Here is a 12,159-nt window from a genome sequence, read left to right on the forward strand (position 1 = left end):
TTCATGAAATCTTTCATGTTATTTGGGTGAATCGTTAGTTATAGGTGGGTCTACGAGAGAGTCAATGGATTTAATGGAGGTCGGACTTTCAAGTTCCAACTAACCTTTATTTATTATCAGTTCTTCCGGTAAATAGTAAAAATGATTATTTTAAGTTAATTTTGGTACAAAGTGTACTTGATTAGGAATACCAAAAATTGGACTTAAAATGAAAAGAGCACGTAAAAATTAACTTATTTAAAATAATTCTTCCTATATATTATTCCTCCAAAGTGATTCTTATATTATATGACTTTTATATAACAATAAGTTCCTTATTCAACACCTCATAGCACCCTTATGTGTTTAAAATAATAAGTCTTCATCTGAGAGAACTTGTTAGATCAGTAAAACAATACAAAAGAGCTAATTTTCTAGTTTCTACTTTATAAAGCTATTTTTAACTATCACAAAAATATACTTCAAACCCAAAAGGTAATACTTCCTTTTTTTAATTATATTATTTCGTCTTAATGCATACTCTCATATTATCAATTTTTTATAATTAATACTTATACGTTAATTCAAAGAACAAAGTAATGCATTAGATATCGTGTGGATAGGAAATGTTATATGTGTAGAAACAGAGGAAATATTCTTTTTAACTTTTTCAAAAAACTATCCAATTGTTAAAAATCGTGTTTTTTGGTTTTAGTATACAGGATTTGTGATCCAAGTTCCTACTATATTGATTTAATAACAAAAAACGTTCATATCAGATGAGCATTGAGCCAACCTCTGTCACCTAATAAACGGGTTGGTAGCTAGTAAACAACATGCATTTCGAGGTCCCGACCTGAGACAATAACTCCCTCAAAACACCCGCCAATGGCCCCGGTTTACATCTACTTTTCTGTGCCATAATCTGTTGCAAGTTATTTTGCAAATAGAATCAGAGTCTGTAATGCAGCAACTTAGAATTCGGAAGTCGAAAAGTGGTAAATCCTTCCATCTTTCACCTACATATATTAGGTTTGTTTCTCACAAAGGGGATGGGAAATTTTGAATAAGTTACACTTTAGGTGCCTTGTGCTGTGCAATAAATTCTCGTTGTAATTTTATATACAAAATTTATTAAGGGAAAGAAAAAGCCTGCAGCAACTGATCCATATAAGCAAACATAAGTTAGATACTCGGATGATTCCATAACTTCATGCGGCAATTTCTGTCAGTCTGCAAGCACAATGAAATCATACCAACGGAACAATTCATTTAACACATTAGTTGTGTAGTGATGAAAAATGATTTTCCATGAAAAAACATTTTTTCAAGGAAAAACACAATTGTAAATTACTTTTTATCTTTATTTGATGCTGTAGAGAATTTAGAGAGAAAAGAAAGAATCGAATGGAAGTTAGAAGATGGATGGATGAAGGAATAAAGGAAAAAAAAAAAAAGTAGCATTCCTTTCAGAATAGAATTCCATCCTTGGGAGAATTATTTTCCACCATGCACCCTTCACGAAACAAATCAAGGAAAATGACAACACTATTCTTGGAAAAAATATTCAGCTCAAACAAACACTTTTAAATGTCATATCACTACACAAGCTGTAGAAACAGGAGACATAAGCTGCAAAAGAGGATGATATTGGGGAAACAAAAACGCACCCCATACATATACTAGCAGTCTAGCAGCAACTGAGGATAGTGTCCACTGAGCTGTAGTCCTTTCCACAAAACACTTACAAATCAAAGAAAAAGAACGTGAATAACAGAAAGCTGTAAAATGCAAAATCGAAAAACGTAAAAACTAAAACAACAAAAAAGATTAGCAAGAACCATTCACTGATGCATGCCATTTACTGCAATAACACAAGCGAGAGAATAAGAAATACTAGCCTATAGCAAGGGGATCCCTTGATAACACCAAATAACGTAACCAACATTTGTTCTCACTTTAATAGAAAAGTGCAGCAGCAACTGTCAGTCATACTAGCCTATTGCAGGTGGGATTTTTTATACACTTGGGGGTCGTTTCAGGAAAGGAAAAAGGGATGATTCCTTTCGTTAACGCAACGCCCATCTCCTCCAACACCATTGTTCAAGTTTAACCACCATAACATAGCCCATCCCACAACCAGTTGGCATCGCTACCCAATATCCCTCCACCACCATGACCACTCTTACTACCACCACTACAATTGACACCGTCCCCAGAGAGCCATCATCTACGGCAATCAAAACTGCCGCCAACATCAATTATAATATAGCCGATGGAGATGGTTGATGGTGGAGATGGTTGCTATGGAGGGTGAAGTTGAAGATGGAGATGGACTACAGATAGAGGGAATCAGGTTTCGAGGCAATAAAATAAACCACAATTTCAATTTCTCTTGATTTCATTCCACTTATTTCCCTTTCTTGCTTCCTTTCCATTTCTAGTGGAGTAAACCAAACGGCCAGTTGGTCTAGTTGCAAGGAGTTCTTGGTTCAACATATCCATACTCAAATACAAGCACATTCCAACACATCTACTCTTACTAGGACTTGGGATAATACATTGAGAACAACATGAAATGAAGAAAAATAAGAATGAATTTAGGTGTAGACGTGTAGTAGAAGAAATGAGGTAAATAAAATAGAAAGGGAACCTATTACCCTTATTCTGGGAGTACTGCGTTACCCTACAAGGGTGGTGGGTGACTAATGACTATTACCTTCAAACCGAAGAGTATAATTTCCCCCTCTAATACAACTAATACACAACTTCTATCTACCTTCACTATTACACCTTTTATACATTAGCCCCATCCAAGCATGGTCTAAGGTTACATCATTACTTAATTTACCTACCGGCGGAAACTTCAATTCTTGAGAACATACACATGGTTATTTGACATCATTCCTAAGCTTAATGGGGCCCTAGCTGTGTTTTACACCATGTCTAAGATATCAACACTCTTGCAACAAGTCTTTCTAGTGGGGTCTGGAAGCCGAGGAATATGTAATAACCAGAGAAAGACTAATCTGATTTCTGCTTAGCTCATACCAATATCCAGTTTTTTCTAGGCCATTTAAGTGTAATAACCACCTCAAATACTTCAAAAAAAAAGAAGGCACGTGAGAAGAGACATCTTCTTGAAGCCAAAAAAGCATCTCGTGAATGGGAAGAAACTTGGACTGATTTATATATTTGCATATCTCCAAATTATATCTACACCCATGTACTACGATTAGCTATCAAGTACTAAGTTTTTGGTTAATCTTAAATAATAAAACAAAGAAAGTAATTTCCTTTCTCATCTTAACTCATCAACAACACATAACAGACAAAAGGCACAATTACATACTAAAAGCAAGTCCATGTAAATTGACTATTCTAACCATTAAGAGCGAATTCACATAGAGAAGTGATGATCTGTTTGCTGACACAGAGACAGAAAAGGGGAATAAAGCTTAAGTGATGAAAAGATGGATGATTGAGTTTCATTATGTCACCATTCTACAGAATTCCCCTTTCTCTTCCAAACAGAGTGAATTTCAAGAGAATACACATGGAACATACCTCAACTCTGCAATCTCAACCTAACCCGCCATACTTCACCATTGCTGAAAATTGCAGACCAGAGAAACAAGAGTACGGAACTGCAGCAGATAATAAAGTTTAGAAGTTTGTTTTATAGATTTTACTAAAAGAAAATTCATTGCCAAGGAAGGAAAAATTGAATCAGCTACTGTTGTGCTCCCATAAGCAGCTATTTCTAACAGACACTGGCTGCAGATAGGAAAGCTTACTTCCTACATCCTCAATTAGTTCAATTAGGATTGGACTCAAATATTGATAGAACATAAGTGAAAAAAAAAAAAAAAAAGAAAGAAGTAGAGACAGGCTTAAAGTGAGACCCCACATCAGATGAGATGAAAAATTAGAGAGTCCCACATCACATAAATCTAGTAGGTTAGATGGGATAAAATGTTAATGATTTATAGATTGAACAAAACCGTATTCAGGACAAAAAAAACACTAGAATAAAAAGATAAGATAAATTCCCTTCTTAAACGCGGATATACTCTCTCTGTTGCATAAACTTCTTCCACTTTCTATTTAACGGAGTTCCATAAAGTTCTTCCCATTTCTACTTTATTCCATTTTTCGCAAATGTCTGTTCCCTTGTTACCCCTCCAACCCCACCATCTGGTACCACTTTATACTCATACTCTCTAACTCTCTCCTCTATAAAGTAACCATGTGACCCCACTCCTTTTTTTTTAAGTATTATTCCTTGGTTTTGGGGTAATAGTAAATGGGAAGAAAATTGTGGAACAGAGGGAGTATACACTAATATTTCCAGCTAAAAGAAAAAAATTTCAAGCCAGAATTGTAAACTGCTGTTATGCTATTCAATGTAATATCATAAGAAAATAACTAACTAAACCAATATAGAATCCAGTAGACGAGTAAATTCACCTGGCAAAAAATAACAATTTTATCCAACTAATTAGTATTAAATCCACATTAATCAGCAAATCAGTTGCAAATACAAGATCTGAACACATACATGTCATTCTGTTCAACTACCAAAAACAGGAAAACAACAATTAAACCAAAGTTAATCAATAAGAATAGAAGAGGTAAGATTTCAGCTACAGCATTTTCGATCTCATTGCAACAGAAGGAATTCGACTCACCACTTCTAAAAGCAAAGGGAAAAATGAAAGCAACAATGCATTCATGACACCTGTTACGCATTCTTGTATCAACTGGACCTGTTAACTGCTAGCATATGTTATTGGTTCTTAGTAAGTTTAGTTGACCTTCACATATGGCTCACTCACAACTCAAGCAGAATACCAAAATGGATTGTCATATATCATAGATCCTTGAAGAAATACTATTCATTGCCCTTATCATCTACACAATTAAGTAAAAGCCCAAATTAGACATTGGGTCTAAGTATCCAACTTACTGTAATTAATTCATCCTCAAGTTGAGTTCTACATGCTTTGAGCTAACCCAAAACTATCACCCTTCTCCCGTCATCTTCTACCAACAAACGGATAATTTGGTTCAGGATACCCTCTTTGCTGCACAGGTGCGGTTGATCCTGGATGTCCAGTACTTTCTGCATTTCCTGAATACGATGAAGGTCTTCTAGACCCTTGAAATTCTGCATCTCCATTTTGCCCTGGATATGCTACAGGACCAGCTGTCCCTTGAAATCTTGGAGGTTCAGCTGTAGCCCAATATCCTCCTTGTTCTGCAGGTCTGGTTGGTTCCTGATGTCCTGAAGGTCCTGTCTGTGCAGGAAAAGCTGAAGGTCCTGTATGTGCAGGAAAAGCTGAAGATCCTGTCTGTGCAGGAAAAGCTGAAGGTCCTGTCTGTGCAGGAAAAGATGAAGGTCCTGTCTGTGCAGGAAAAGCTGAAGGTCCTGTCTGTGCAGGAAAAGCTGAAGGTCCTGACTGTGCAGAAAAAGCTGAAGGTCCAGTTGGCCCTTGAAATCCAGCATTTCCAGCAGGCGTTGGATGGCCCCATGACCTAACTGCGCCAGTAAATCTGGCTTGATCAGCTGCTGCAAATCCAACAGGACCAGCTGCTCCCTGAAATCTCACAGGATCAGCTGGCCTTGCAGACCCCAATGGTTCAGTAGGCCCTGGATATCCCACAGAAGGCCCAGAAGGCCTAAACCCAGATGACCCAGCTGGTCGGGGAGGTTGTCCCGATCTTGCAGGTCCTGAAGGCTGGGAACGGAACTGCTGCCAATATCTCTCGTCCAAAATCCTCTCAATCTCCTCTCTGCGCCCCTCCTTTTCAAAGGCTTCTAACAGATGTTCTCGGAGTGATGGAGTGACACCAACCCCATATTTCATGACTTGGCCAACCAAATCCACACTCACATCGAATGCAATCTCACCACACAGGCCCTTAATGACAATTTCATAGGTAGATGGGTCAGGTTTTGGATCCCTTTCTGCCATTTTTGTCAACACTTGTGAGCACTCCAGCACTTTGTTATTCTTAATCAATTCAGTAAACCATCCATTGGCATATGCCGTAATCACTCTCAAATTCGCACCAACCATAAGATCAAACATTCGCATCGCATCATCAATCCTCTGGTCCTTAAGATAAGCATCAATCAATGTCCTATAACCAGTGACATCCGGGCTCAATGATTTCGACTTAAGCTCGTTAAAGAACTCCTCCGCCTTGTGAATCATCCCATGCTCTGCAAACCTAACAATGATATTGTTATACCCAGCTACATCCATAGCAAACGGCTTCATCTTGATCCCCACCTTCCTAAAAGTGGTAACCGCCTCTTCATATTTCCCCTCTCTAAAACACTCATTCACCATTATATTAAAAGTATCCGAATTCACAGCCTGAAAATTAGGTGGGGTATGATTATCCAACATGGAATCGAACAACTCCCACGCCTCCTTCTTCTTCTCATGCCTAAGAAACACCTCAAGAAGCTCATTACCCGTAGCAGGTGTCATCTTAAACTGACGATCAAGCAACGACCTATACGACTCCATAGCCTCCTTCCCTTTTCCCCTCTGAAAGAACCACTCCATAAAGGTGGCATTGACAACTCCATCATACACAAGGCACCTCTCCTTAAGCTCGTCGAAAAACTCATTGGCCTTGTCAAAATCATCCAAATCCAAAAACCCTTTAATCAAATTATTATAAACAAGGGAATCAGCACCAAGCCCTTTATTAAGCATCTCCCTAAGAAGATCAACCGCCTCCTCAATCCTCCCAACATCAATCAATCCTTTAGTCAAGTGCCTAAAAGTAACAGAAGACGGACTAAAGGGTGCCTCAGCTAAAATATGCCTATAAACCTCAAGACCCAAATCAACATTCTTACACTCACAATGACTTACAATCAAAAAATTATAAGAAACAATGTTGGGGACAATGTTGGACTGGTTGAAGAAAAATTGGAATAAAGAAACGGCGTCGTCGTACCTCTGAGCACGGTACATCGCGGCGATGATGGCATTGCAAGTGAAGACAGTGGGGCGAGTGCGGGAGAAGACGGATTGGCGGGCTAAGAGGGCGGCGTTAGGGAGGTCACCGGCGCGAATGAGGGATTGAACGCGGTTGTGGAGGTTGAGACGGGGGCCAGTGAGAGAGGAGGTGGTGTCGGGGAGAGGACGGGCGTTGGGGTCAGGGGGAGGGCGAGGGGAGGAGGGGTCACGACGGAGGGCGTGGAGAGGGGGTTCGATGCGGAGACGACGTTTGCGGCGACGGCGTTCGGCGGCGGCTTCTTCGGCGGAGGAGAAGGCGAGGAGGCGAGGGTGAAGGAGAGAGAATGAGGGGTGAGGCTGGAGGTGGGGGTGAGTGGAGAGAGAGGAAGTTGTGCGGCGGATGGAGCGGAGGAGGAGGCGGTAGAGAGGCATAGTGGAGATGGGAAGCTGGAAATGTTGAGGACAGGGTATTAGAGATAGTATACAGCTATACAAGGTGTGGTTTAACGTTAAACCCTAGTACTGAAATTATGAAAGCCTTGGCTTTTCTAATTCCTGATAAAAACATATCAGATATGGGTAACTTTTGCCCCTATCATCAATACTAAAATTGAAAAAGTAATATAGTGAAAAGTTGCAATTTATACAAAAATAATATATTAAATTCACAAAACATATAATTCAACTTTTTGAATATGAAAAAGGGAATAGAAGGGGAATGGGAAAAAGTGACTTCCCCCCTCTCTCTCTCCTCTCCTACAATTGACTTGACAACAAACAAAAGTCATTTCCAAAACTTCTTACAGTTAACTTTATTTTTATTATGGGGAGAAATAAAAACCAAATTAAGTGGGAAATTAAGTGTTGTTGAATTGTGGAAAAAAAGCCTCACCATTTTTGTTGTTTTGAAGATATTGTGGAAATTTGGAGAAGACAACTAGGCTTTCATGGAGGTCGAGAGCTGGGAGAAGAACCAAAAATCAGATAATTCAGAGATAAACAATGCAATACAGGTACAATAGAAAAGTGTGGTGTAATTTAGCTTTTTTGTATTAAATATGGCACAAAATTAATTGCAAATATCATGGTTTAATAAATGTAGGGCTATTAAATATGGCGGAAATTTAATAGCAAAGTATTAGGGCATACATTGTGAATGATGTTGAAGGTAAAAAGGTGCAGCTTTGATAAAATAATAAGCAATTAGTTAAATTATGTGAATCAATGTTGTGTTTGTGATTGGAGATATGGATTTGTAATATTAATACTAATTGCACCAAACGGTTTAAAATTATAGAAATATTTGAATTCATTTTTGTTGAGGTAGGTATGGTATTTGTTGTGAGTTAGTTGATTTGAAGACTAAAAATTACAAGTAAAAGTATTTAACTTGGTATTGTGTTTGTGTTATCATGCTATTGTGTTTAAGATTACTACAATTGACTCATAGCACAAAGTAGTATAGTAGACCATTACAAGTATGATTTAGAAGATACTCCCTCCGTTTCCTAAAGATCTTCCTACTTACTGTTCCTACAGATACCAAGGAAAATCAAGTTGTGTGGGGCATGGTGTGAGTAAAGTAGGAGAGAGAAAGAGGTTAAGATAAATAAACAAATAGAAAGGGGTTAAAGTAGGAGAGAGAAAGGGAGTAAAATTGAATTATAATGTAATGGTGGACCATATGATAGTGACATGAGAGGGTAAATAGGGAAATTTGTTTTGCCAAATAAGGAATAAAGCAAAAGAGGGAAGATCTTTTGGAAACACCCTTAAACGGAAAGAGGGAAGATCTTTAGGAAACGGAGGGAGTATTGAACAACCTTGAGGTATAAACATATCACTTGGTATTGTGTTTGTGTTCACATGCTGTTGTATTTCTAGTTCATGATATTTTGGGTGATGGTTAAATGTATGATAACTAGGGTGTGGTGTCTTCTGATATGTTGGTGGAGGATGTGGATGAAGTTTATGAAGAAGCGATTGAAGGTAGATGTTGGGGACACCATCCCAAGGTGTCGTAGATAAGGAGACGAAAGCTCCAAGGGTTGATATGGTTTTTGGTACGTGGAAAGAAGTTGAAGCTTGCTTTGATAATTATGGGAAGCACAATGGATTTGGTGTAGTAAGGTGTAGTGGATCTTTCAAGCAGAAGTGTGGTATGGAAAAGGTTAGGCGTAACTACACATGGAAGTGTGAGTGCCATGGTAGACCAGACAACCACCGTACTATAAAAGGTAAGAGGATTATTGTTGGTAGTAAAGGGGTAGAAGTGTCTTCGAGGAAGACCAAGAAATGTATATCCTTGTTATAATGTTCGGAAGCGTGAATGAGGAGAATGAATGGGTAGTTAAGAAGGTTGTCCTAGAGCATTTAAACCATATCCCGACCCTTTGCAAGGTAAGGTACATAAGTAAGTATCGGAGACAAGAAGTGAATACTACTGTTAGAAGAAGATTGTTTAATGATACTGCTGTTGGGGTTTCGGTGTCGAAGATTCATCGTAGTCTTGCAATGGACAACAATGGGTTGGATAACTTGGCCGTAACAGAGAGAGATCTGCGTAATATTTTGGCGAAGGAACGCCGACTTAAGCTAGGAGAAGGCGATGCTAATGCGATGTTGTCGTATTTTAGTAAAATGACGGAAGACAATCAAAATTTCTTCCATATGCATCGTCTTGATGCATTTGGGTATTTAAAAGATGTTTTATGGGTAGATGCAAGAAGTAGAGCAGCGTATGAAGAATTTGGGGATGTAGTATGCTTCGATGTCACCTACTTGACAAACGACTATGACTTGCCCTTTGCTAATTTTGTCGGTGTCAATCATCACGGGCAAACTATTTTGCTAGGTTGTGCACTTGTATCTCATGAGACTATAGAGACTTACGAGTGGGTGTTTAGAACATGGTTGATGTGCATGAATGGCAAAGCTCCTAGTGGGTTTCTAACTGACCAAGATGCCGCTATGAGGAGAGCATTGGCGAACTGTATGCCGGACACTTGGCACAGATGGTGTTTATGGCATATTTTGACAAAATTTAGTTCAAAGCTAGGTATGTATACTAAGTATCAAGACATTAAGGTCGCATTGCACAATGCAATCTATGATAGTTTGAATGACGAAGAATTTGAGAAAAGTTGGGGAGATGCTATTGCAAAGTTCGACCTTGGAAGTGATAATTGGCTTGCCGGTAAGATGTTTGTTTAATGAATGTATTATGGTATGGTCATATGTTTTTTGTTTTAGGTGCTATATTAATTTTTAGATGTTTTATAATTGGAATATGGTAATTGTTAGGATTTGGTTGTCTATACAAAACATATTTGTGGTGAGTGTTGGCATGTTCTTTTGGTTGGAGTTATTTTATGAACGTATTCCCTAATTGGTTGATGTGCATCAATTGTGTGGGAGAATTGGCAGGAACAACTTAGTTGTTCCATAATTGGAACACTGCGAAATAGGGAATTTAGGATGGAGTTATTTTATGAACGTATTACAATGTACTTATGATAACTTATCAATACGAAATTAACTTAAAAAACCTTTTGAATGTTATATAAGAAAACCACTTGGGGCATATGATTGTTTATTTGTTTAAATAGAAACGCTGAACCCTAAATTGCTTAACTATTGTAGTTGTATTATTTATCTCTGCTAAACTATTGTAGTTGTATTATTTATCTCTGCTAAACTATTGTAGTTGTATTATTTATCTCTGCAAAAATGGTTGCCTTTCCCTTAGAGAATAAATCTGATCCAACATGGTATCATTTAAATGTTCCTATTTCAACCTTATAATTTAAATGTATGTAGGCCTTTATCGTGAGCGAAAATGTGGATTTCGGCGTACATGAAACACTTGTTCTGGGCAGGTATGAAAACAACGCAGAGGTCGGAGAGCATCAATAGCTTTTTCGACGGCTATGTCCACAAGAATACAAGGTTGTGTGATTTTGTCGAGAAATATTGTTGTGCAATGGAAGCTAGAGCCAATTCTGAAGAGAAGCTGATGCAAACACAAGTAGATATGTTAGGCGAAAAGTATCAAAGTTTAATGTCGAAGCCGTGTTTCAGCGTGTGTACACAGATGCAAAGTTCAAGGAAGTTTAAAATAAATGCTTGAAGATCTTGTATGTGCAGTGGAGGAAGAATGAAGAGATTGAGGAAAATGTTTTCGAGCACACTTTCACAGATCGACTGTCGGTCGTGTGCAAGACAACTAGGGAGGATGTACCATTGGATAATAAAAGAGAGTATAAGGTTAAGGTGGATATGAATTCTAACGAGGCTTATTGTGAATGCAAGCTACTAGAATGCCATGGGATAATGTGTCCTCATCTAATTTTATTGTATGACAAATTAAATGTGAAGGAGATACCCCAAAGATATATTCTCCGTCGTTGGCAGAAAGATGTGATTAGGAAGCACACCATGGTAAAGGTCGCATACTGACAGGCTAAAGTCGTATCGCCTAATCAAAAGTAATCCTAAAGTCCTCTAACAAATAGTAGTCAGGGAAGTAGGGTCGAATCCACAGGGAAAAACAGTGTTCTTTTCCTAATTGTCAATCAAATATAGATTATAAGGAACGAGTGTTGTTGGTTATTACGCTAAACTGAACAATAACTAAATCAAGAATATCAACAATAAAAAGACTAGGGTATGGGTTCACCAATGAACAATAATTCCAGGATGAAACACAACAATCAATCATTAATAATGCAGTTAAACATGTTGGTTTGTTCTTTTGAATCGAAATCAATCATAGAATGATATTAACAAGCTCTCGCAATTTATTAATACCAAAACTACCTATTGAAACTAGCCTTAATATCAAGTTTATACCTCTCGGTGCATAACTTAATATTACAACACTATAACAATAAAATCTGATCAAATTAGATTGAATAGAGATAATACATTCAATAGGAATCAACAAACATCATCAAATATCAATACTTTATAAACATCCCTTCATAATTGATCATGGATCCCCTAAACCCTAGAAATAGACTACTCAATCATATTTGAAACAACCATACTCATGATGAAATAAGTAAACATGATGAATAAATAATCAAGAACTAAACAAGAATAATAAAGGAAGAGAAAGAATACCAATTGTAGAAACAATCTAGTGAAATCCACACTTCTATTGCAAGTTCAATGAATAAAAATGAGAAAAACAATA

At 37.8% G+C, this 12,159-nt stretch overlaps 2 protein-coding genes across 4 annotated transcripts; one reads left to right on the forward strand and one right to left on the reverse strand.

Annotated features, from left to right (window-relative positions):
• Positions 1-1,408: 1,408 nt before the first annotated feature.
• LOC104896959 (pentatricopeptide repeat-containing protein At1g10270) lies at positions 1,409-7,456 on the reverse strand. 3 transcript variants are annotated; one of them, XM_048645839.2, is made up of 3 exons: positions 4,949-7,456; positions 3,547-3,626; positions 1,409-1,722 (listed from the first exon to the last, which is right to left on the reverse strand). In XM_048645839.2, exon 1 carries the CDS (start codon positions 7,392-7,394, stop codon positions 5,019-5,021), a length of 2,376 nt encoding a protein of 791 aa, XP_048501796.1. In that variant the 5' UTR covers positions 7,395-7,456; the 3' UTR covers positions 1,409-1,722; positions 3,547-3,626; positions 4,949-5,018. The 3 variants fall into 3 exon arrangements, with proteins under 3 accessions (XP_048501796.1, XP_057251915.1, XP_057251916.1); XM_057395932.1 differs by lacking the exon at positions 1,409-1,722 and having other exon boundaries at positions 3,255-3,626; XM_057395933.1 differs by lacking the exons at positions 1,409-1,722; positions 3,547-3,626 and having other exon boundaries at positions 4,831-5,436; positions 5,473-7,456.
• Positions 7,457-9,275: 1,819 nt separating this feature from the next.
• On the forward strand, positions 9,276-11,420 carry LOC125498585 (protein FAR-RED IMPAIRED RESPONSE 1-like). Its single transcript, XM_048646816.1, has 3 exons — positions 9,276-10,158; positions 10,841-10,989; positions 11,109-11,420. The coding sequence occupies exons 1-3, from the start codon at positions 9,276-9,278 to the stop codon at positions 11,418-11,420; spliced, it is 1,344 nt and encodes a 447-aa protein (XP_048502773.1).
• The last annotated feature ends 739 nt before the right edge of the window (positions 11,421-12,159 follow it).

The sequence above is a fragment of the Beta vulgaris genome, chromosome 6 (genome assembly GCF_026745355.1).
Source record: "Beta vulgaris subsp. vulgaris cultivar EL10 chromosome 6, EL10.2, whole genome shotgun sequence".
Taxonomy (NCBI): domain Eukaryota; kingdom Viridiplantae; phylum Streptophyta; class Magnoliopsida; order Caryophyllales; family Amaranthaceae; genus Beta; species Beta vulgaris.

Excerpts from the sequence above, each read along its gene's own strand:
- LOC125498585 (XM_048646816.1), top strand. The coding sequence starts at position 9,276 with ATGTTCGGAAGCGTGAATGAGGAGAATGAATGGGTAGTTAAGAAGGTT. Across the intron at positions 10,159-10,840 it reads AAGTGATAATTGGCTTGCCG|GTATGAAAACAACGCAGAGG; the intron begins GTAAGATGTTTG and ends TGTTCTGGGCAG. Across the intron at positions 10,990-11,108 it reads AGAAGCTGATGCAAACACAA|TGGAGGAAGAATGAAGAGAT; the intron begins GTAGATATGTTA and ends TTGTATGTGCAG.
- LOC104896959 (XM_048645839.2), bottom strand. The coding sequence starts at position 7,394 with ATGCCTCTCTACCGCCTCCTCCTCCGCTCCATCCGCCGCACAACTTCC.